Source organism: Centroberyx affinis, unplaced genomic scaffold (assembly GCF_046629955.1).
Source record: "Centroberyx affinis isolate AG114_WGS23_722 - 3 ecotype Tasmania unplaced genomic scaffold, CSIRO-AGI_Caff_v1 ptg001228l_1, whole genome shotgun sequence".
Taxonomy (NCBI): domain Eukaryota; kingdom Metazoa; phylum Chordata; class Actinopteri; order Beryciformes; family Berycidae; genus Centroberyx; species Centroberyx affinis.
Window position 1 is genome coordinate 21,239 of NW_027279741.1, and position 23,822 is coordinate 45,060.

Consider the following 23,822-nt stretch of genomic DNA (forward strand, 5'->3'; position numbering starts at 1 on the left):
ATTATTGTAGGGATGACTATTGGTGCTTTCACAAAATATTTACACAATGAGATTTTTGATAAATAATCATCAGTAATGTGGATATAATGACTAAGTGGGTAAAGGCAAATAATAGAACAGCTAGAACAGTCTGGTAAGTTCAGAAAATGACATCACTTTACTGTAATGCAGCCTTTAAAACCAGGAAAAGACACTTATGCCATATCACGATATTACAATATCCAAAATCTAAGACGATATCTAGTCTCATATCACAATATCGATATAATATCGATATATTGCCCAGCCCTATTTCGATATATCGTCCCATCCCTAATGTGCTTGTTATATTCAAATGTACATAATGCATTCGTATGTGGGAGTGTAGGCATGTATGTGAGCGTGTCATTGCATGTTTCTACACGTGTTTACATGTGTGTGTTTATGTATGCACGTGTAAAAGAGAGTAAAGGGACAGCAGCGGTGGCGGGGGGGGGGGTTCTCATGGGGAATGGGGGGGAAATGGGGAGGGGGGGGGCAGGATCCTTGTCAAAGGGCAAACACACCCGCTTAGCAGTGCCGAGAACAGTTCCCAGGGCACGAAGCTGACACTGTGCATCAGTCAGCGCATGGAGGAGAACACCGCCGCCCACATCACATCTCCTGTGATTCCTGACGGCATCAGAACCTCCTAAAACACAAGCTGACAGCTCGACACATTTCCATCTCTCTGTGAAACGAGACGGATACACTCTTTCATATCCGGACGCAGCCGGGGCGGGAATTCTCAAAGAAGGATTCGGAAAAGACGGGAGCCGAAATGTGTGGGAGAGGGAGAGGAGAGGAGAGGAGAGGAGAGGGAGAAGAAAAAGGAGGACAATCAGTAGGAGAAGAAGAAGAAGAAGAAGAAGAAGATGAGGGAGAAGAAAAGAAGGAGGGGTAGGAGAATGAGGAGAGGAGAGTAGAAGAGAGGAGAGGAGGAGAAGGAGAAGAGTGAGAAGAAATAGAAGGAAGAGAATCAGTAGAAGAAGAGGAAGAAGAGGAAGAAGGGAAGAAGAGGGAGAAGAAAAGAAGGAGGAGGAGGAGGAGAATGAGGGGAAGAAAAGGGAGAGCAAGAAGGAGAAGTTAAAATAATGGGGAGGCAGAGAAGAGGAAGAGAGGAAGGAGAAGGAGAGTGAGATGAAGAAGAAGAAGAAGAAGAAAGAGAATGAAAAGATGAGGGAAGAGGAGGAGGAGAATCAGTAGAAGGAGTGAGAAGATTAAGGAGAATGAGAAGAAGAACAAGAATGAAGAGAATAAGGAGTAGGAAAATGAGGGGAAGAAGAAGGAGAAGAAGTGAAAAGAAGAGAAGATGAAGGAGAAGAAAAGAGGAAGGAAAAGAGAGTGAGATTAAGAACAAAGAGAATGAAAAGATGGGGAAGAGGATGATGAGAAGAAGAAGAACAAGAAGAAGTGAGAAGATTAAGAAGAATGACACGAAGAAAGAGAATGAAGGAGGAGAGTAAGAAGAAGAAGTGAAAAGAAAGAAAAGAGAAGACAAAGGAGAAGAAAAGAGGAAGGAGAGTGAGATTAAGAGGAAAGAGAATGAAAAGATGGGGGAAGAGGTTGATGAGAAGAAGAAGAAGAAGAAGAAGCAGAAGAAGAAGAAGAAGAAGAAGAAGAAGAAGTGAGAAGATTGAGAATGAGAAGAAGAAAGAGAATGAAGAGAATAAGGAGAAAGGGAAATTAGGGGAAGAAGGAGAGCAAGGAGAAGAAATGAAAAGAAAGAAAAGAGAAGATGAAGGAGAAGAGGAAGGAGAGTGAGATTAAGAAGAAGAAAGAGAATGAAAAGATGGGGGAAGAGGTTGATAAGAAGAAGAAGAAGAAGAAGTACTAAGAGGAGGAGGAGGAGGAACAGGAAATTATATGTCCTAAGATTCTCTAAGTTGCATCACAAGCCAACTGGCAGCAGCCTTACATTACACAGCGGGGCATCCTGCCATGTACTCTTTCAGCTCCCGCTCACAAATTTTGTCACATGTCATCCCCCGTATCGCTCCCCCTTCCCCTGTAACTCCTCAGCATGTACTATCTAACAAAACAGAAGCCATCGCCATAAAAAATAATCTTATTTGAACATTCTGGTGGCTCAGTGAGCTGAGGCGCACACCGTGTACTTGGAACATCATGCTTTCAGATTCAGCAAAGACCTTGGTCACACGTCATCCCTCACATCTCTCTTCTCTTTGACTCTCTGCTGTGTGAACTATCATAAAGCAACAGTACCCGAAAAAAAAATCTGCACAAAGAACAAGACTTTCTTTGTGCCAGTAAAAATGCCTCTTGCTCGCTCCGCAGAGCTCCGGGGAGAGACGCTCACCTTTGGTCGTCTCGTCCTCGATGGGCTGCTTGAAGAGGGTGATGTCCTTGAAAGTGCAGAGGAACAGAACCACCTTGTCGTTCTCGTTCCTGATGGGAGCCACTTGCATGTAGAACCACACTGGACTTCCTGCAGAAACACCACAGAACATTCGTTATACAAAAGCTAGGCTGCGGTCGAATTGTCTTTTTTGCTTAGGAGGGTTCCTAACTGAGTGAAATGACCCGGAAGTATCTAAGTGGCAGCCATGATAAGAGCTGGTCGAATTCTCTAAATGCTAAGGAAAGGTGCTTCAATGCTTCCTTACTTTAGCACTTTATCACCTTTAGCGTAGGATACACTGGACCATCCTTTACGAAAAGGAAAGGAGATAATGCCGTCCCACAATTCCTTGCGGCAGCAACATTTAAAGCGACGCACCATTTGGCCGTTCACGAAAACAAACGATCAACATGAGTGACAAGGGACGCAAATCATCATGCAAGTTACCATTGCTTATCAAGCATTTTCCATCTTATGCCATAACTTGCTAACATGCTTATATGTTTTGAACTTTCAACAATATGTTAAACCCAGAGGAGAACTATAAACGTTACGCTGCTGTTGTAAAATGATCAAAGTGAAGTTAACGTTGTAGCGTAACCTCTGCTCAGTTTGCATTAGTTATTTCTTCATTCTGAGCGTTGTTGTATTGCCAGCCTTTAGGAATATCATGAATTAATTTTACTTCAGTCACAGATACTGAAACCCTTGCCTTAATACAGGCAAGGGTTAGACTGGGGTGAAGTATCTAAGATGCGCTTTTAGTAGTCCATCTTCGGAACATTGTAGTTTCACACGGCAGACCCACGTCATTAACATCCGCCGTCGCATAATTACGTAGCCTAGAGTAAGTGCAGTCGGATTCTCTTAGCACCGCGGTTGTCTTTTCCTAAGCCCTTATGAATTCTCCTTCACATCTTTCCTTGACCTCATGACGTTTTCCATTGAGGTCAAGGAAAAGTGGTTAGGAAAAGACATAGGACGTAATTTTTTTGACTAATCCACTGCAGCCTTAGTTTCAGGCAGGTAAAACTCAGTTGTAGACATGCTCCAACTGTGTTCATAATTCCCATAAAGCACGGCTTAGTTAGTGTTTACATAAAAGACACAACACCTTAGGCCTTTGCTACCGTGATGCAAAATGGATGCTCATTCATTTCGATGAGAGAAAACTCTAAATGCCGCTAATGTTGGTGTAAAGCTTCGTTAAAGTATTTTAAAGGTTAAAGGGAAAGTTTAGTGATTTTATAAGCCTACCCGATTAATCACTAAACAAGTCTCCTCTTAGAATGTGCTAAAAGTTTTTACATTAGTGAAATCGGCCACCACCTCCTATTATCATTTGTTAGCAATGCTAGCACAAATCAATAGGGTATGAAACCAAACCACACATCTTAAAGTCACTTGTACGCACTTCCATAGTAAGAATATATAATAGAACTTGCTGAAAGCACTTGAATGGGATTGTGAAAGCAATGGTTTCCCATTGAATTGCACTAGCATGGCTAACAAATGCTAACAGGAGGCTGGTGTTGATTTCTCAGAGACAAAAACTCAGATGTAAAAATGTTTTGAATGTTATAACAGTGGACATGGTTAGCGATAAATAGGATAGGCTTTTGAAATCACTGAACCTTCCCTTTAAAGTACTTTTGCCTTCCACGGTGGCAGAGAAGACAAACTGGATGTTGAAATGTCTCGCAAATTGGATGTGCTTGCATATGTTTGTGCACCTGCTCTTCTTGTCTCCTCTTCCAACTAGATAAAGTAGTGAATAAGCTTTCTTCTTCTAACTGACAATTTTTTAATTCTGGAAAAACCTTTCTTGGAGAAAGGCTGCTGCCAAATTTTGGTTTGGCAGAGCCATTCCAATTCCCTGCACAGCTTCCAATTCATTTACAGTGGGAATCATTTAATAATTCCTGCAAAATATAACCTGTTAGACAGTTTGAAATTAAATGAAATACTGAAAATGAACAGTCACAGTCTGAAGTGTATTGAAGAGATCAGATCTGAGTGCTGCTCTGGACTATGGGTGCTGGGTTGGTGCTGACGGTACAAGGCACACCAAGCAACACCAAATGTACCCGTAATCATCGTAAAGAACAATTTGATCCAGCTACTTTGGTCAGTGTCCATGTACATGATGTCAATTGTTTCTTTAATAGTCTTAAATTACCAACATTCAAACATATTTCGGTAATTTAAAAAAAAAGGTCATGAGATTGGGGAACTCACTGTTCTGTCTGCACAGAAAGAACCTCAAAGCAGAGCTGAGGTTTGTCTGACTTCTTCTGTGGTTTTCTCATCCACTTTTTCAGATCGAAAGATTAAAAAGTTGCGAAACCCTTAATGTCATAACTTCTGTTCTTGTTCTTTGTCATCATTCATCATCGTTCATATCCAGCCTCCATACGGACCCTGCTCTTCTGGTTTGTCAGCAAATTCAAGTTATTTTTAAAATTGATCTTTTTTTTTTTACCAGTTCTCCCTGCCTCTTATTTCTTTACCTAACAGTTTTTCTATCATAGGTGATCATTCTAGAGAGACAGGAACATTGCACACTTACTATTGGCTGCTTGTAATATTGGTAATATAGGAATAGGAGTAAGTATAGGAAAAGTAGTAGAGTAAGCTTTAATAGGAATTAAAGCTCTACTGTTGCTCTCATTGTATATAACTCTGGATAAGAGTGTCTACTACTTATCTACCTAAGCTGACTGTTTAATATATATTTGATTCATATTTTATATTTCATTTCTATTTCAATTTCCTATTCCTCCCTAAAAAAATCATTTGATCCAGCTACAAGATTATCAGTGGTTTTAAAAACACCCATATTCAAACAGATGTGATATAAGGAGGCAATGTCAAAAAATGAGGTTATATCAGTGTTTGAGCACTCACTGTTCTTTCTGTAGAGCAGGACTTCGAAGCAGTTGGACTCATAGTTGTCAAATGTCTGTCTGACTTTGTCGATGGTCTTCTTGTCCGTCAGCTCCCCGTACATAAAACTAGAAAGGAAACGAGCAATGAAACAGCATCCAGCACCACCAATCAATACTGACCTACCTGACCCCCTTAGCCTTTGCCCCTGTGTTATATATCACATATGTTTGTGATGGCATTGTCAATCTGTTATCTTGCCATAAAGTGTCCATTAAATGTTATGTTTGGTTTGTATGGTGTAATTTGAGGAAACAGCAACATAAATTTACCTCAAAGTGAAGGTTTCTGGGGGCGTTCTGGATTGGTGCAGCGTGCATTTCCTGGCATGGTTCTACTTATCCCTTAAAGGGCTAGAGATATTTTAATCACTACTAATTTAATTAGTCTGAGTGATTACTTTCTTCCCCAACTGTCGCAGTGAGGCGGAGCTAAGCAGGAGAAACACACCAGTGGGGTACAAAGTATTTGTTGTCTCCTTGTAGATCCCCATTCAAATCTACACACAGAAAAACAAAGGTGCAAACCGGAACTGAAAATGGTTCTTTGGAGTGATGCCATAGAAGAACCATTTCTGGTTCCACAAAGACCCTTTAAAGAACCATTTCTGCTCTCCTTTGCTTAGACACCTGCATTGAGTTTTTGTTTATCTGCCCTTGTATCGCTTCATTTGCAAGTGCACAACATATACTATGGAGGGGTTTGGTTATTTTCCACATTCATGCCATCACCCATCATCCAATAAGTAAGAATTAAGGTTCTTGAAAGGTTCTTTGTGGAACCAGAAATGGTTCTTCTATGGCATCACTCTGTGTGTAGAGGGTTTCTAATGTGGTTTCAGATGATGTCACGCCCCTCTGGCAGCCAGGACATAAGTTCATGTCAGCAGTGAACAGATAATTTTCTATATTCTATTCTATTCTTTTATTATGACTTGACCATCTCAACAGAACTGAATGGATATGGTTAATTTCTGTGTTGTTTTTGACTGGGAACTGTTTTTTTTTTCCGCTACTGATACATTTGACTGATTTTGTGTTTAGATCATGTCAACCAGTTAGCTAGCTAACCATAGTATCTGGTCAGCCAACCATCACTGTCTTGTTAACACATCTGATTCATGTTACACAGCTAGTAGTTAGCTTTAGCTAGTTAACATTATGTTCAGGTTAACTGAGCTGACTCTTGTCAAGCTACAACTCTTCATGTTTTGGAGTAGAGACTAGGGCTAAAGACAAGACAGTTTACTGTGTCACAGTAACCTACATTTGGAAACAAATCCACCTTATCACACTATTTACTTTTACTGAGAATGTTACTGAATGGATCTACAGCCACACCACAACAAGCTGCACCAGCTGCTCTCTGTTTCTAACCTGGTTGTTATATATGTAGGCTATCCATTATTTACACACAGCCATTTCTCCATTGGACCTCTATGATGGCTCCAGCCATGGTTGTTGCGAGATTTGAGACTCAACTGCAAAGCCTCTATATTTAGATTGTTGTTTGGAATAAACAGAGGAGGAACTGCCATGGCTGAACAGAAAAAGAAAAGAGCGCCACCTACAGAAACTCAAACTTCACCAACAGAAAATCCAAGCTCTGCCCACACTGTTTGACTGACAAGTGATCTCTGGGAATCTCAACATCAAAACAAGAATCAACAAGAATGTATTGTATATTTGTAGAGTGACAGGTATTGTCTGTTTTCTGCCTTGATTTGTCCCATTGCACTACATGTGAGTTCCTGTTGTCTTTGTACCAGTATGTCAGTATCTAGGTCTACTGTACCGTTATGCAAGTTGTCCATATGTCTGCACCAGTGCCACCAAGTCAGCTACATATATACATATATTGCAGTTGGTGGATAAAGTGATACGCAACCAACTTTCTCTGTGGAAAACAGATCAAATCTCACTCCAAAAAAAACCCAGCACCGTTAACAAGCCACTCTCACAGAGGAAAGCCTCTCCACTGGTGTTTCATTATGTTGTCAGTTCCCTGTGAGTTTCACCTCTCACTGGGCGCCTATATCCTCCTCAGTGTCACATCTGAGTGGATTGTTGGTCTCAGTGCCCTCCTCAGCCAACAGCAGCAGGGACTGGACCGATAAATCTCAATGCCCCTATTCTCACTTAGCTCAGTGTCCAAGGGAGCCTTTTTAGCCGCTGGCTAGACAAGGCCTTCACCCCCGGTCAGGTCCAAGAAACGCCTGAGGAGAGGAAGAGTCCTTTGGAGTCACATTTTAAACATCTTGACTGACAGGCGAGCAAGACTACGTCCTCAAGCCGGACCGGGCCTCGTTCCCCTGGCAGCAGTAAATTGGATTCATTTCAAAGTCTTGCTGAGCGGCGGGCCATCTCTCTCCCTCTTTCAGAACGAGTGGAAACGCCAGATGCTGAGGATTTTTTGCGGTGTGACTTTGCTGAGCTCCACACTTTTGTTGCACGATATCGGAGCAGCTCTCAAGCGGTAAACTAACTTAGCATCATGTAAACAGCTCTCCCGAGCAACGCTGCGGTTTTAATGATCACTATGGCAGAACACAGAGAGGGAGGTACAAAGAAGTGTCACTTTTTTTCTCTCTCTCAATGTGCTTAAATAATTAATCAAACTGAATAATAAAAGGACGGACACTCTTTTAGCAGGATAAATGGAACACTTTGAAAAACATTTTAGAGTTAAAAAACAATGAGTCATGGCTACTCTTGTGTGGTTGTAACTCATAAAATAGCTGGTATTGTAAAAAATATATTGGTTTTTAACAATGAAAGCATACTAGTTCCATTGTAACTGAACCATTAAAGAAACATCCCTTTCCATTAGCAACATATAACCCAGGGGCTAAGTAAGATGCATGCCTACCATATATTTCGTTTCTAAGTGTATGTAAATGCAAAGGAATTATACAGATGACATTTAATGCATAATATTATCTAGTTATGCTGTGGAAGCAATTACAATAAAGCAATACGATTAAAGCACTGCAATCTTAAATCATTAAATTACCATATAAAATAATGCTGTAATCTTGCACACAACAACAATAATTGCGTACGGTGGGACAGATATCCATAAGGGTCGAATTATCGCTAATAATAGTACAAAACATAATGAGAGGCACCATCAGTTTACCTGCATGTGCTGCTCTTCTGCATGACTTCAGCCCTGTGGAAGCCAGACAGCTTGCAGAATCCGTCATTGCTGTAGACTACAGGCCACTCCACGATCTGGGCGTTTCCCAGGAGGAAGCTGGTCTCTGACGGGGGCACAGGACAAAGCTCAGGTCAACCTCAGTAACAATGTCGAACATGAAAAACAGATAGGAGGCAGGAAAGCTTCTTAACTTATGCTCTCTACAGAAATGGGGTCTGGTCAGTGTCTGTGGGCCGCAATAGAGAACAGAAACACAGGCAGGAACCCTGGTTTGGTCATACCAATGGCAGTTACCTCATCAAAACTGTAATCAATAATTTACCCTAATCCAAGGGATTACCCAAACTCAGTAATGTATTCTGATTACTTTCAGATACCTCATATGTGAGGTATAAATGTATAGATAAAAAAGATTTGAGAAAATTACAAAGCAACATTCTACATTCTGAGCCACATTTTATAAAGACATACAACAACTTCTGCGTTTCTCTCTTTCACTTTAAAAGTATTCCAAGAAGCAATCCTCTACATTCTCACAAATATGCGTAATCAGATAACAGTTTTCTAAGCAACATAACAGAATACAGCAACATTTTTTCGTATTTATAATACGTCATGCAGTTACAAGCATTCCATTGCTACCCAACCCTGACTACAATAGAGTGAAGCAAATTTCCCATCAGAAACCCTGGTGAAGTTGCACTAACCCAGTCCTAAAACAGTCTGCAGCCACAGGGTCATCAGCAAAAATTATTACCATCCCTCAATTCTCAACTATGAAATTTATGGAAAATGTGAGAGAAAACCATCATTTCCCATCAATGCCCTTGTTAAACCTGAACAAACTGCCCAGTGGCTACAGTGGAGTGAATACAGACAGGCACTCTGGGTAATGCCATACTGTAGAAACATCTGCGGTGGGAAATAACCACCAGTGGGGTTTTTTTCTCTTTCATAACCACATAGATATTAATTATGCATATGTATGGATGTATTCTGCATGCGATTAGCTTTGTCACCAGGGTGGGAAATCTACACCAAGCAAAAAAGTAAGTTAGACTCTCTATCAGCTCCTTTGGTAGGTAAACAACCATCATTTGGAAATTCTAGTCTATTCTAATTTTAGGCATTTAGCTGATACTCTTATCCAGAAGGACTCAATGCGTGCAACAGTAGAATAAGCATCAGTTCCTAGATCAAAAACAATACAACAGTAAATTGTATATGGGTTAGAGCTAGGGTTCGATATGAGTTTTTGAAGACCGATACCAATATTTTTGCATTCCAGTTGCAGCTGAAAGCCGATATTTTGTACCAATATTCAATATCTTTCAATTTGACCATGTTCATGCCCAAAAACATTACAAGTATGCAGTGTTTCCCCTAGAATATATTCTTGTCAGGGTGGAAAACCCTCTGAAACAGCTTTTAGACCATCATGGGACACTAAAACTCTCCATTAAAAGCCAGACTAATGAATTTTTTTTTAGGTGGTTTAGCAGCTCCTTAATGCAGGGTGAGGCAGGTTTCACTGCAGGTTTTACAGACTGGTGAGTCAAATCCTGTCTGCTGAGTCGTCAGATAGAAAAATACTAAAAATACTAAAACATTTAATATTTAGTTGTGGTCAGGGAGGAACGTACGTCATATCAGTGGTGGACGACACTGACTGGGCAATATCCGATTTTGTATAAATAATAAAGGGGCAGGTACTATACGTTTTTCTTCTTCCTGCTAATTTTGGGTCATATATATATATGTCTATGAATATGTATATGATTGACATTATAGTTGAATATCTTGCGTTTATAATATATGTACATACTTTGTTATGCTTGAGTTGAATGACCATGGTACATTGTCATAAATAAAAAAAAATATCAATCAATAAAAAAAATCAATAAAACACCACAATTTGGCCCTATATATCTGCTTAACCCTAGAGCCACAGTGGCCTCATAATAATCCTGTTACCATATAAATGCTAGGAAAACAAATAGGTAGAGCAAACTATTATTATTATTATGGATAAGAGCAAATAACAGCAATTAGAGATACATTATATTGTAATGGAATAGACTGTAACCCTACATAGCGGTCAATGGTAATTATCTGGATGGACAGTGAAAAGCCAAAGACTGAAGGGGCGGAGCCAAAGGGGTGGCCAGGGTGGCACTGGCTGCCCTTGAAATCTGATTGCCCACCCTTGGTGCCACCCCAAATTTCCTTGTACGTTATTGGATGTTTAACTCTGATTGACAAATTGAATTTGCCTGAAATGTAATATTGCGTTGGTTTAAGTGACCAAGGCGCCCTTTCTGACAGATAGAAGTGTTGATATTATGCTTTTTCTTTTCCAGATATTCCACAGTCCAGCCCAGAGTCTGATTTTCACCTAAATAATAATTGGACAATACAAGTCAAATGAGTCGTTGCAGTGGTAGAAACTTTGTTCTGCAGGTAAATAATTTGTTTCATAATTTGTTTCTGAACATATTCAAACTTATTTGCTGAATCAGCCACCCTCCTGCCCCCCTATTTAAAAAGTCCTAGAATCGCCACTGCCACAGAGAAACAGGTAAACTTACTCTGGAGACTTGCCTATACCCTCCACTACATTATTGCATAAGACAACTGCCATCTCTGAAATCTGAACAGTACTTTCATAATCCTAACAGAATACTAACCGCATTATACACTGCAGTAGGAATGTGAATATTTCCAACATGCTACAGTTCCAACACACAACATCTAAATCTGACTGAAACCCAAACGCTGATGCATGTCTAGAGTCACACTGTTGTCATTTTCCATGATAAGTTAATTTTACCCCCTGTCATGTCACACAACATTATGGGTAGTTGTTGACACTGCTAATTCCCAGTTAGCATGTTGCTGATGTCTGCTTAATGAAACGTACAGAAAACAGCACAAAAAACATCACCGCTAAGGCAGGGGTGTCCGCTGTGACCTCACATACGTCAATGGAAATTAGGCGCATGGGTGAGTATACTGTAAAAGCCTCGGAGAAAGAGGAAGGTATACCTGTCTACTTGCATATACCATCCGCTGCTCTACTGCAGAAGACAATACCACAAGAAAAGTAGGTTCCTAGGCAGACTGCTCACCCCTGCACATGTAAATATATCAATCCAAACGGATATTTCTCACATAAAATTGTTCGACTTGCCTGGATCCATAACAGTTTACATGAAAGTACAAAATCCCCTCTATTTCTTCTTTGCTCTTGTTTATCTCATTTCTTTCCTGGAACTTAATTCTCTCCTAAATGATCATGAGCATATGGCAAACTTGACAACGGTTCAAGATATGCGATTAAGGTGTCCGTATTTTAACTAGTGTTTATGAATGCAAATAAAATCAGAGTATTCCACATGTATTACTGCAATTACGCTTCCTTTGACTAAGAGCCTAATCACAATTGTACATGGTCTTGTCTTGCTCGCATGATTGTCTAAATTGCATTATAATCTTATTTTTAATGTGCATGTAAACGAGGCCATTGAAAGTCACTCTGGAAGAGCATCAGCTACATGCCAAAATTTAAATATAACAATGAGAAAGCGCTATAAATCCATACTTTTTGGGGGTGTTTTCCAACTGGGGAACCCCATTTCTGACACCACCTTTATTCCATATGTTCTCTATTACGGTTCGACAGATACAGGTTTTCGAAGGCTGATACCAATGCCAGTGTTTTTGTATTGAAGCTGCCTCATTGATATTTTCCAATTTCACGCCACATTACAAGTATCCAGTGTTTCCCCCAGAACTGTATTCATGTCAGTGTGGAAAAGCCTCTGAAACAGCATTCACACCATCATGGGACACTAAAACTCTCAACTGAAACCCAGACTAAGGAAATTCTTTTAGTGTTAGCAGCTCTTTAAGGCAGAGTGACACAACACACCTATTCAATGGTAGAGAAACTCTGGGAAACATTACTGCCTTTAAATTAAGAATGAATTCATTATATCGGAGGTGGACGATATCTGATATTTAATAAAGGGCTAATATCGGCAAACTGATATATCAGCAAACCTTAATCTGTACTGTATGATTGGTTCTAAAACTTAACTGCTAAGTGATACATAATTTTAGTGGGGTGTAAAGGTCCCTGAATCAGCATTTAAACAATGTGACACTCAAATTCCACATTAAAATAATTACTTAGAAATGTTTTAGGCTTTTAGGCTGGTGGCTGCTCACCCTGCTCCTGCACAGGTCAGAGAAACACGAGTTGCATGGGTGAATTAAAGCAGGACGCAACGTAACACAGAACAATCCAGAACAACATCAACCTCATCTGGCCTCTGCCTTCCCTTCCAACCAATTACTCAAGTGATTTTTCAGCAAAAAAATGAACTATAGTGAATTCATTACTCCTTGTTTGAGTCCTAAAATGTAAAGGCCGCAGCATCCTGTGTGCCCTTTAGAATTAAAGAGCTGAGTAAGACACAAAGCAACTCAGGAAACTAGAATCAACGCGACCTTATCTGCTCTCCTCTTTCATCCCAAACAATTACTTAGGCGATTTTTCAGCAAAAAGGTTGGACCGGGCTCGTAAAGGCCGCTACCTATATGTTTGGATTGTGCCGATAATGCCTTTTGACTATTTTCATGCCAAAATATTACAAGTAATCAGTGTTTCCCTCTTGTATTTTCTTCATTTCAGGGTGGAAAAGCCTCTGAAACAGCATTCACAGCATCATGGGACACTAAAACTCTCCACTGAAACCCAGACTGATGAAATTATTTTAGTGTCAGCAGTTCTTTAAGGCAGAGTGACCCACCACACCTGTTCAACTGTAGAGAAACTCTGGGATACATTACTGCTTTTAAATTAAGAATTACAAAAAAAAAATCAAATGAATACTGTGCAAAGAAAATCAAAGCATGTCAGTTTTTCCAGACTGTTTTTCTGCAGCTGTGGTCAGGAGGAACCTCCATCATATCAGAGCTGGACAACACTGACTGGCTGATATCCATTACTTAATAAAATGCCAGTATCGACCCAGTATATCAGCAAAGCAATATATCAGTCTAACCCTATAAAGGACACATACCTTCCACATTTCTCACTCTGTGTATTAGTCCCAAAACTTCAGGGTTGCAGCCTCTTGTGTAACACAAGACCAACACGGCAATCTCAGCAATAATCTCGACCTCATCTGCTCTTCCCATTCATTCCAGGCAATTGCTCATGTGACTTTTCATGCAGAAAAACACCAACTAAACCAATCACTCTCCAATTAGCGCTGAATCCCCCAGTGGGCTGCGGGCGGGATCCCGGTGGCTTTCATATAGTGAGCAAAGACCGAGATGTTAGACACAGATTTCTGGAACAATCTCGGCCCCCTTCCCCCGCATCCACCAATCCCCCCCACTTCCCACCCCCCTCCCCCTCAAACCCTGACTTTCATTCCGGCCAATTACTTCAGTGACTTTTCGGGGAGGATAAAACGAAAGCAATCAATCTAAGAGGAAAGCGCACATTTCTCAGGCCGATGTCAGTGCCAGCCAAGTCCGGCGCAGTTTATGGCGCGGGGGTGGGGGGGGGGTGGGGGCTGAGCTGCACCCCGATAACAAAACAGCCAATATCTCAGCTGTGTAATACTGAACACATTTAGATGATGAATAAACTGAGGAGCCTTGTGAGCAGCTCTTCCTTTTGGCCATTTGTAATTCACAACCTGTCACTTCTTTCTAAAACAAAATGCAGCTCTCTTACATAATGACGGAGCATATACATCAAAAACTAATGCAGAATATTAATTTCAAAAGCAGTGGAATCACGACTCTCTGCCATGAGGACAGAAGTAAATAAAATAATGATAGGAAGTGAAGTTAATAAATGATGGAGCAGACGGCTCGAGCTTTATTGGCTGGACAGCTGTCAATATTTCTGAGGATCAATCTGTAGCTTATTAATAAAAACAATAAGTTAATGACCGAAATAAACTTTGGATCTTTAACAAATTAGCATCCATTGATGTTTATAAGCAATGCTATTTTTATCTCGCCATCCGCAGGGGTAAAAATGAAGCTGGCCAAATATTTGCTGTAATTTATGTCGGAAACATCATATAAAGAGTGATGTGGTGGGAAATGAAACGGTGCGTAAACTATGATTCCCACTTACCAATATGACCAGTAATAAATTATATTTTCCTAAAAGCGTTAATTTATGTTTTTCCACTTGAAAGACACAATTTTCCCACAACTTACATCAGTTTGACTCTACTTACTGTGATGATTATTCTGAATTTCACATCATAATGATTCGTGCCAGCTTAAAAAGGTGGAAAATCCTTTTTTGTAAATAAAAAAAAATTGGGTATAAAGTGAGTTTAGGTGGCTTTTCCCCTCCAGTACATCCCCGAACACACTGATAAAAACGCATGATATTCCAGCAGAGACTGACTCCGAGCCGGCTGCTGGTCGACCCAAACCAAACCAGCTTCCGACGCGCAGACTTACCACTTGAACGCCGGACGATGTTCTCCAGAAAAGTGTTCTGCGGTGCCACAAGCCCTCTCTTTCCCCCGGGCATCCTGCTGCGGGCGGGCAGAACTGTCGGTCAGGCTCGGTCGCGGTGTGTCTGCTGGTCGGAGCTCGGTACTGAGGCTGGCTATCAGTCGGACGGATGGAGAAGCTCATTGTAACCGTGCGCTCTGGCTGCTCGGGGCGCACTGAGCCGCGGCGGCGCTGCATCCCGCTGCCTGCCCGGATCTCCAGGACGCATGCGTGGGATATCACAGCCACCGTGGGGCTCGGTACTCCAAATAATGATATATGATATGGATAATGGATGTATAATAAATGATGTGTGTAATGGGTAGCACCGATATACTGGATATTGGATATTGGCTCTTCATTAAAAATCAGATATCGGTCAGTCAGTGTCGTCTACTTCCAATATGATGTCCAAAATGATGTTTTATATATAAAGAATATATCATAAATAATATGTAAAATGAGTAATATTCAGGCCGATATTGACTTTTTACTGATAATTGGCTACTGGCCACTCAGTGTTGCCCATCTCCAATATGGATAATGCGGTTTGATTGATTATATGCTTATATGCTTTATTTTAGAGTGATCAATACTACACTGGTTTTCTATGGGAAGCCCTTAACCTGAATTGATTCTAATGAGACATTTTGATTGGATTTAACACAGGAAAGCACAAATAGTATATTAATAGTATGATGTTCTTATTTTTCTTGTTGTTCTGTTCGTTATTATTATTGTTGTAGTAAAATATTATAGTAGTTATATTAAATAGTCTAGTAGTAATAGTAATAGTAGTATAGTATTATCCTTGTTTCAATGGAGAGTTTTAGTGTCCCATGATGGTCTAAATGTTGTTTCATAAAATTATGTGGGAAACAACTGTTGGCATGACAGTGGCCAAATTTAAATATATTGAATATCTGAACAAAATAACTGATTTAAAAGTGTCAGTATCGGCTTTAAATACCCATATCAGTCTATCCCTAGTAATGATATATCACTCAATAATCACTTTAAAGGTAATGTTATCACTTTACTCATCAGTCCCTGGGAGCAGCAACACTACACTACTCCTTACTTACATTTCCAAATTAGTATGGTGAGCAGAAACGGGCAAAATGGAGGAAACGGGCAGAGTTTATCCTCTGTACCGTCAGCAGGCTGGAGAAGATGGTTCTCTCTCTGAACAGTGATGTTTAATGTTCTTGTTGACCTTTTGCTTGATAAAATCAAAGAATCCTTCTACCTGGAGAAAGTCAACTTTTGTGCCATTTCTCATATAAATGAGATTAGCGTCTGTGTCAACAGTAAGGACAATTATTAATTTTAATAAAAAAATTGGGATATAATCATAATTTTTGGATTCAACTTTAATCTGACATTTAGAGGGGTGATAACACTGATCACCAGCCTCCTGTCCAGCAGGCGGCGCTGTCCCAGATGAGAGGGACGGGATCGCAGGTCGAAGTGACACATTGGCTCGCCTTTTGACAAATTAAACCGGGCCACAACTCAACCTGACACCTTTACAAACTTCCCTGTCGTCCCTCAATGAAAACAAGAACTTTAAATCAACTCGCCTGCAAATTAAAGAAACTAACTGCTGGTGTTTAAAGCAGCAGGTAACAAATCACAGCCGTACGCTTCAGGAGCAGCAAAACAGACAATTAAACAGTGAAAACAGTGTCTCCCCTCTGCAGGGGCCCCTCAGGGATGCTAATTACCTTGTCTGAACGGGTTAATGGGGCCCCGGGGAGCCGGAGGCCCCGTCGGTGATGGCTGCCGCTCGCCTGACAGCGCCTTGTTTTCCTTCACGTGTCGAGGCTCACAGCGCCGCACTGAGCAGCTTACAGTCTAAATAATTCACTGGAAGAATACAGAGGAGCCTGTGCAGTTATTTATAGCATTACAGAGTCTTGCATACATTGAAGCCACCTTGTTAGTATATACAGCCTTTTTCATTATGGCCTTGTGTTACCTGGAAAGACTGAAGTGAAGCACATACAAGGATTCATGAGTCAAATCTCACACCTAACTGAGTGCCTGGGTTCCCTTGTGAAACATAACTATGGTAATCCTAATTCCTAGAAGGATGCTATACAAAATGTAACAGCAAAACTATGTACCATAATATCCTATAGGAATATTAAAATCCTATAGGAATTGTTTTATTAATCATTATTATAGTTTAAAGCACTTTGTAACTTCTGTTTTGAAAAGTGCTAGGCCTATATGAATACAGTTTATTATTGTTATTAGAGTGATACCATAGGAGATACAGTACAGTATGATCAGTTTATTATAAACTCACTATACAGTACCATAGATACACTATATGTCACTATAGGAATATTATAGGAATACTATAGAAAATAAAAATACCACAAAGCGTTATAATGTCACTATAAACCTACTGTTGAGTTCCACAAATACACTTTAAGTCATTATAGGAATATTATAGGAATACTATAGTGATACCATATAGGGGATAAAAAAAAGATCTATAAACCTTCTATTGAGCACCACAGACAGATTCAAGTGCCAATGGGAATATTATTGTGATTTTTTTGTCAGGGTAGAAACATTTGCTATAATTTTGGAAAACATACAGTATCTATAATCCTTATTTATTCAGCTCTCATCTCATATTTACATGAGTTAACACCCGCTGATTCTCGGCCCGAGCTGCCAAGTAGTCTGTCAAAAGCACTTAAGAGAAGGTATCACAACACTGTGTGTGTGTGTGTGTGTGTGTGTTTGTGTTTGTGTGTTTGTGTGTGTGTGTGTGTTGTGAGGGAGCACGCACGCTGCCAAACGCTCCCACGGGACGCCCTTAATTGGCCCACTTGCATCATGGGTATCAAACATATGTGACAACGCAGGTTGGACAGCTGCCTTCTGCGCTGTAACAGGCTGAGCTCAGGGACTCAGACCTGATGCTCTCTCTCTCTCTCTCTCTCTCTCTCTCTCCCACTCTCTCTCTCCCACTGCGTGCACGAATGAGTGTGTTTGTGTGAGAGAGAAAGAGAAATGTCACTGTTTGTGCATGCGAGTTTATGTGTGTGTGAGAGAGGAACAAAGCGGGTGTTGGGGTGTGTGTGTGTGTGTCTGCACTGTATCTCGGGTTGTGTGTGTGTGTGTGTGTGTGTGTGAGAGAGAGAAAGAGAGAGAGAGAGTGTGTTCTAGTGTGTGTGCATGTCTGTGTGTATGTGTGTGTGGGGGGGTATGAGAGAAAGAGAGAACGCTAAACAGAGGTGTCAGGGTGTGTATGTGTGTGTGTGAGAGAGAGAGAGAGAGAGAGAGAGAGAGAGTGTGTGTATCTTGGGTGTGTAACAGAGATTACGCATGCGTGTGTCTGTATGCAGCGAGAGTGAGTGTGTGTATGTGTGTGTGTGTGTGTGTGTGTGTGTGTGTGCGTGTGTGTGTGTGTTTGCCACCATCCTACTGAAACAGACTGTAGAAATGACTTCCCACCACCGATCAGCTGTTGTGACTCATTCAGTGGCTTTACAGTGTGTGTGTGCGTGTGCGTGTGCGTGTGTGTGTGTGTGTGTGTGTGTATAGATGCAGAAACAAAATGAGCAAAAGCAAAATGTGCATCACTTGGGTCAAATCCTGCATTTGTATCTTCTTATTAAAACAGTGGCGTTCATTTCCCCCAGGATGAGAGAGGTGCTATAGGTGTGAGTGTGTGTGTGAGAGACAGAGAGAGAGAGAGAGAGAGAGAGAGAGAGAGAGAGAGAGAGAGAGAGAGAGAGATTGGATGCAATAAAGCGTTGGGTGTCTGGTGTGTGTTCTACAGAGAAAGAGAGTGTGTGTGTGTGTGTGTGTGTGTTTGAGAAAGAAAGAGATAGAACAGATAGAAAAGAGATCCAGAGTGTGTTTACAGTCTCTTTTTTGTTGAATTGCAATGTTGGCAATCTAGGAATCTGAGTTTATTCTGTGCGTGAACACACACGTGCACGAACGCTTAAAACAAGCAAAGCATTCTGGGTATCTGCGTCCTCTGGGTAAACTCCAAGCGTGCGTTTTGCGCCTCGTGGTTATAATGCTGCATATGGCTCGGTCCGGCGTGTTGGACGGCGAGGAGGAGGAGGAGGAGGAGGAGGAGGAGGAGGAGGAGGAGGAGGGGGGGGGGCTCCGCGGGGATTTGAGGACAGTAATCACTCTAATTACGCCGCGCCGCTAACCCGCAATTACACCCAATCAGCATTCAGCAGGCGGAGAGCGGCATTGTCGGCGTGGGACAGGCGGCGGTGGCGGCGGCGGCCTGGCAGCGCGGCGAGCGGCGGACCACCGGCCCGATGGATGTATTTCTGGATGCGACGGCACGACCGGAGAGACGCGTGCAGATCACCTCATCGACGGGACAAAACGCTCCCTTCCTAATGAGCAAAATAATAACAGCTTGCGTCGTTCCCGCTGTCTTGTTGCAGTTGGAAGAGACAACAGAGATTTGTGTGTGTGTGTGTGTGTGTGTGTGTGTTTCTGTGTGTGTGTGTGTGTGTGTGTGTGTGTGTGTGGCAGCTCCCACTCTGAGTGTGAAGCTTGGATATTTCCAGCGCCGCTACTCGTCGAGCAGAAACCGGTAAATGTCACCCAGGCAGATCAAAGGCAGGAGTGGGATGACACTGACGCCTCATTTGGGGAGGGAAAGTGGGAAGAGACGAGGGTGGAGGGTTCGAACCCGCCACCCCCACCCCACCCCACCCCCCCTCACTCCCCCCTCACTCCCCCCTCACTCACCCCCCCTCACCGATCAATGCCCCGCCTGCACATCTGGAGCGGGGAGCGTCCAGGCTCCTTCCAGGCTGCTTCCCCCTCATTGATCTCTGAATTAATTAGTCCAGCTTCCACTGGGGCTGCCTCTCTCTCTCTCTCTCTCTCTCTCTCTCTCTCTCTCTCTCTCTCTCTCTCTCTCTCTCTCTCTCTCTCTCTCTCTGGTCCTAAAAAGGGATGTGGATCACATATCAAAGCCCCTCCCCCCCCTCCCCCACCAACACCTCCACTACCTCCACCGAACCTCCAACCCCAACCCCAGTCCAGGCTTTGGTCATCCTGCCGGCATGCCAGGAGGTCCATCAAAGGCCAAACTGAAACGACAAAAAAGAAACGATTTGGCAGAGGGGGGTCGATGTGGAGCGTCTCTAGACTGTGAGGAGGGTTTGGGGTGAGTCGGGGGACTCGGCGCTAAATGGGTTTAGTCCAGTATGGATGCGTCTCATCGCCAGTCTGCACTGTCAGGGGAGCAGAGGGACGTCGAAATTGCTGCACCGGTCAATAAGAAGCGCTCCATTACACTCGTTTGATGCGGGATCTCGTTCTTCCCGCTCCTCCGCTTCGTTGCGGTCGCCAAACACTTAATAGCCGTGCGGTGTCACCTGGTGGGTGTATAAATAGTTCGGCGTGGCATTTCGTAAAGCCTCTTCCCCCACAGTGTAATTGCAGACTTCTTTTGAATCTCAAATGAAAATGTTTTTTTGTTTTTTTTTTGTCCTCTCCCAGGCGGACAGCGAGGAAGCTCTCAGGCAGGAGGGAACCTGCCTGTGATCACTTTGTCTCCCTCCTCTTGCTAATTACACTGTGCTGCTTCTGCTGCAGCTTGTGTCTCTTTATCCCTTTTCCCCCGTCTGAATGTTACAGCGTGAACAGGCTTATTTTGGGGTGGTAATTCTGTAGCTTTTAGTTAATCAATCCCCCTTTAAACTTGGCTACCCAGCAACAGCAGCAGTGGCTCAACAACCACACACACACACACACACACACACACACACACACACACACACACACAGAGGAAACAGAGGCTCGTCAGTGAAAATTTGGAGGGCGGACACGCCGCCATGTTGGAGGAGCGACAGCAAAAGAAAAGACATATCACTGTTATGTCACTGCTCCAGGTTCACTTTCAGTTTCAGCTGGGTTAGGGCTTTGGTGAATTGTCCCCAGAGGACAATTCATTTGCAGCAAGATGCACATGAAGCATACAAAACAACAGGCAACACAAAACAACAGGCATTAAGCATACAATACAAAAGTAAGCATACAAAAACAATAAGAGAGATTCACATGGATCATGATAAAGATACAATCCAGCAGATATTCACAAACAGCTCAACATGTTAAAAATATAAATACCATCCATTACATAGACAAAACAAAGAAAGTGCAGAATAAATCTCTGTACAGTGATAGGGTGTTCAGACCGTAGTGAAAAAAAAACAACCCTAACCCAACACTACAATGAATGTCCATCTTGACACAGCATTTAATCTAGTATTATGTCTTAAAGCTGCAATATGCAACTTTTTCACACTGAAATATCATTAAGTCGGATATATTACACATTAACACTCTGCGTCTGTCTCTAACTCTGTGTGTCCAGGCCTAAACCCCTCTGACTACCTGAAATTGTCTTTTCAGTGATGTTTTGGACATTTTGGGGCGTTTACCATTTCCTGTGGGGCGTGTCTTGTGGGCATGGCCAGCAGCAGGAAGTCACAGCAACAACAGAAAATGGAGGAAAGCAGGAAGAAAAGAAAGAAGAGCGAAGCTAAACGTTCAGACACACATCAGGTGAACATCAGCATCAGATCGGCTGTGGAGGCTTTATGCTGCCGGTGACCTCAGACGACATCATCAAGATGACTGACAGGTGTTGGGGGGCGGGAACTTCACCAACTGAGGGGGAGGAGGGCGGGGCTAACAACACACTTACTGCCTCAAGGCAAAACGTTGCATGTCGTAGCTCTACATTTTTATCTTTCTTGCAGTTAGTGAAAAATATTACTTTTTGCTTAAAATGACTGCTAAAAAACTGCATTGGAAACAAGTGAAATTATCTCCCGGCATGGGAAGATTTTTTAAGACTGTAAGATTTTAAGACTCAATATTGGATGAAAATACTATTTTTTTGCAGTGTGTGGGGGAAAGCCTGTGTTTCCAGGTTGGCTGGCAGTTAAAGGACAGCAGTAACTGCACAGGAGCGCACTGTCGTCACAAATAGAAGTTTTGCAGGAAGACGCACAGTGACTCACCTTGTCACCCACAGTGGGCTATTAACAGCTTCGGTTTCCATGTCAACTGGATGGCTTATGTTTGTTAAAGGGCTCGGAAACACTAAAATATGTTTTTTGAGCTGTTAACTGCAACCTGTGTTTTGCATGTTATGACATACGACAATATCAGTCATTATCTCATCACTTCAGCGCATATGTGGACTTGCTGGCAGTTCAGGCACTAAATCTGGTTCACTGATTTTTCTGGTGATAAAAAAAAGGTACTGGATGAACCGCCATGTCGTACCACAGTCCAGCTTCACGTAATAAGATTTGAAAGTGTCACCACCCCCAGTATAAGTACATCTATCAGCCCTGGATTGCACCAGGTGAATTGACCACTAGGTAAAACAGAAAACTAGCAGGGTTTGGGTTTGGAACCACCGTAAGTAATGAAAGATGAGTAACATGCATTATGCACTTTGTCATGTGACATGAGAAGAGATGAGATGAGATTCGAGAGGTGAGGGAGAGGTGAGATGACATGAGAGGACAACACAAAATGACGAGAGAACATGAAATGAGAAGACATGACATGACATGACATGATATGCGATGAGATTACATAAAATTACATGAAATTAGATTAGATGAGATAACATGAAATGAGATTACATGGCATGAGAAGAGATTACATAAAGTTACAAGATGAGATGACATGAGATGAGATTACATAGTTACATGAGATGAGATGACATGGCATGAGATTAGATGAGATGAAATTACATGACATGAGATTATATGAGATTACATTAAATTAAATTACGTGACATGAGATTACATGAGATGAGATTACATGGTTTGAGATGAGATTACATGAGATGAGATTACATGAGATGAGATTACATGGCAAGAGATGAGATTACATGAGATGAGATTAAATGAGATGACATGAGATTAAATTACATGACATGAGATTACATGGCATGACATGCGATTACATGAGATACGATTATATGGCATGAAGTGAGATTATATGAGATTACATGGCATGAGATGAGATGAGAAGACATTAGTTGAGATTACATATTACATGAGATAACATGAGATAACATGAGATGACATGACATGAGATGCACTTTATACCCCAAAGCGAAACACTGTCATACCGCAGCAAAGAAGTCAGATGCTTCTTCAACACCAGAACACACACGTTCACTCAGCCAGTTTAAAAAGACATATACAGCAGCAGAGGTGGAAAGTAACTAAGTACATTTACTCGAATACTGTACTTAAGTACAATTTTGAGGTATTTGTACTTTACTTGAGTATGCATTTTATGCTATTTTATACTTCTACTCCACTACATTTCAGAGGGAAATATTGTACTTTTTACTCCACTACCTTTATTTGATAACTTAAGTTACTAGTTACTTTGCAGATTCAGATTATTAATACAAAATATAATCAACTAATAAATTGTGATGTGTTATTATAGATTACTGTAAGCTACCCAGCAGTATATAAAGTAGTGGAAATCAGCCCCACCTTTTCCAGCTGCAACATTAAAGTGATGCTTACACATTAATGCATCAATAATTATAATTCAATAATATAGTATATACTGTATTATTCTGCATAATGAGTACTTTTACTTTTGTTGCTTTAAGTACATTTTGATGCTAATACTTTTGTACTTTTACTTAAGTAACATTTTGAATGCAGGACTTTTACTTTACTGTGGTATTTCTACTTTTACTTAAGCAAAAGATCTGAGTACTTCTTCCACCACTGTACAGCAG

General features: G+C 41.6%; 1 protein-coding gene and 1 pseudogene across 1 annotated transcript in view; both read right to left on the reverse strand.

Moving 5' to 3' along the window:
- LOC139648569 (voltage-gated delayed rectifier potassium channel KCNH5-like) overlaps positions 1-15,220 on the reverse strand; it is a gene marked incomplete at its 3' end in the record, with an annotated part of 36,256 nt that extends 21,036 nt beyond the window's left edge. Inside the window, exons 1-5 of the mRNA XM_071524742.1 lie at positions 14,987-15,220; positions 12,716-12,722; positions 8,465-8,588; positions 5,288-5,394; positions 2,339-2,467 (exon numbers count right to left, since the gene is read on the reverse strand). Of these exons, the coding sequence (XP_071380843.1) occupies positions 2,339-2,467; positions 5,288-5,394; positions 8,465-8,588; positions 12,716-12,722; positions 14,987-15,220 (601 nt within the window). The remainder of the gene's footprint in view (positions 1-2,338; positions 2,468-5,287; positions 5,395-8,464; positions 8,589-12,715; positions 12,723-14,986) is intronic.
- Positions 15,221-19,238: 4,018 nt separating this feature from the next.
- Positions 19,239-23,822, reverse strand: part of LOC139648574 (serine/threonine-protein phosphatase 2A 56 kDa regulatory subunit epsilon isoform-like) — a 34,561-nt pseudogene continuing 29,977 nt past the window's right edge.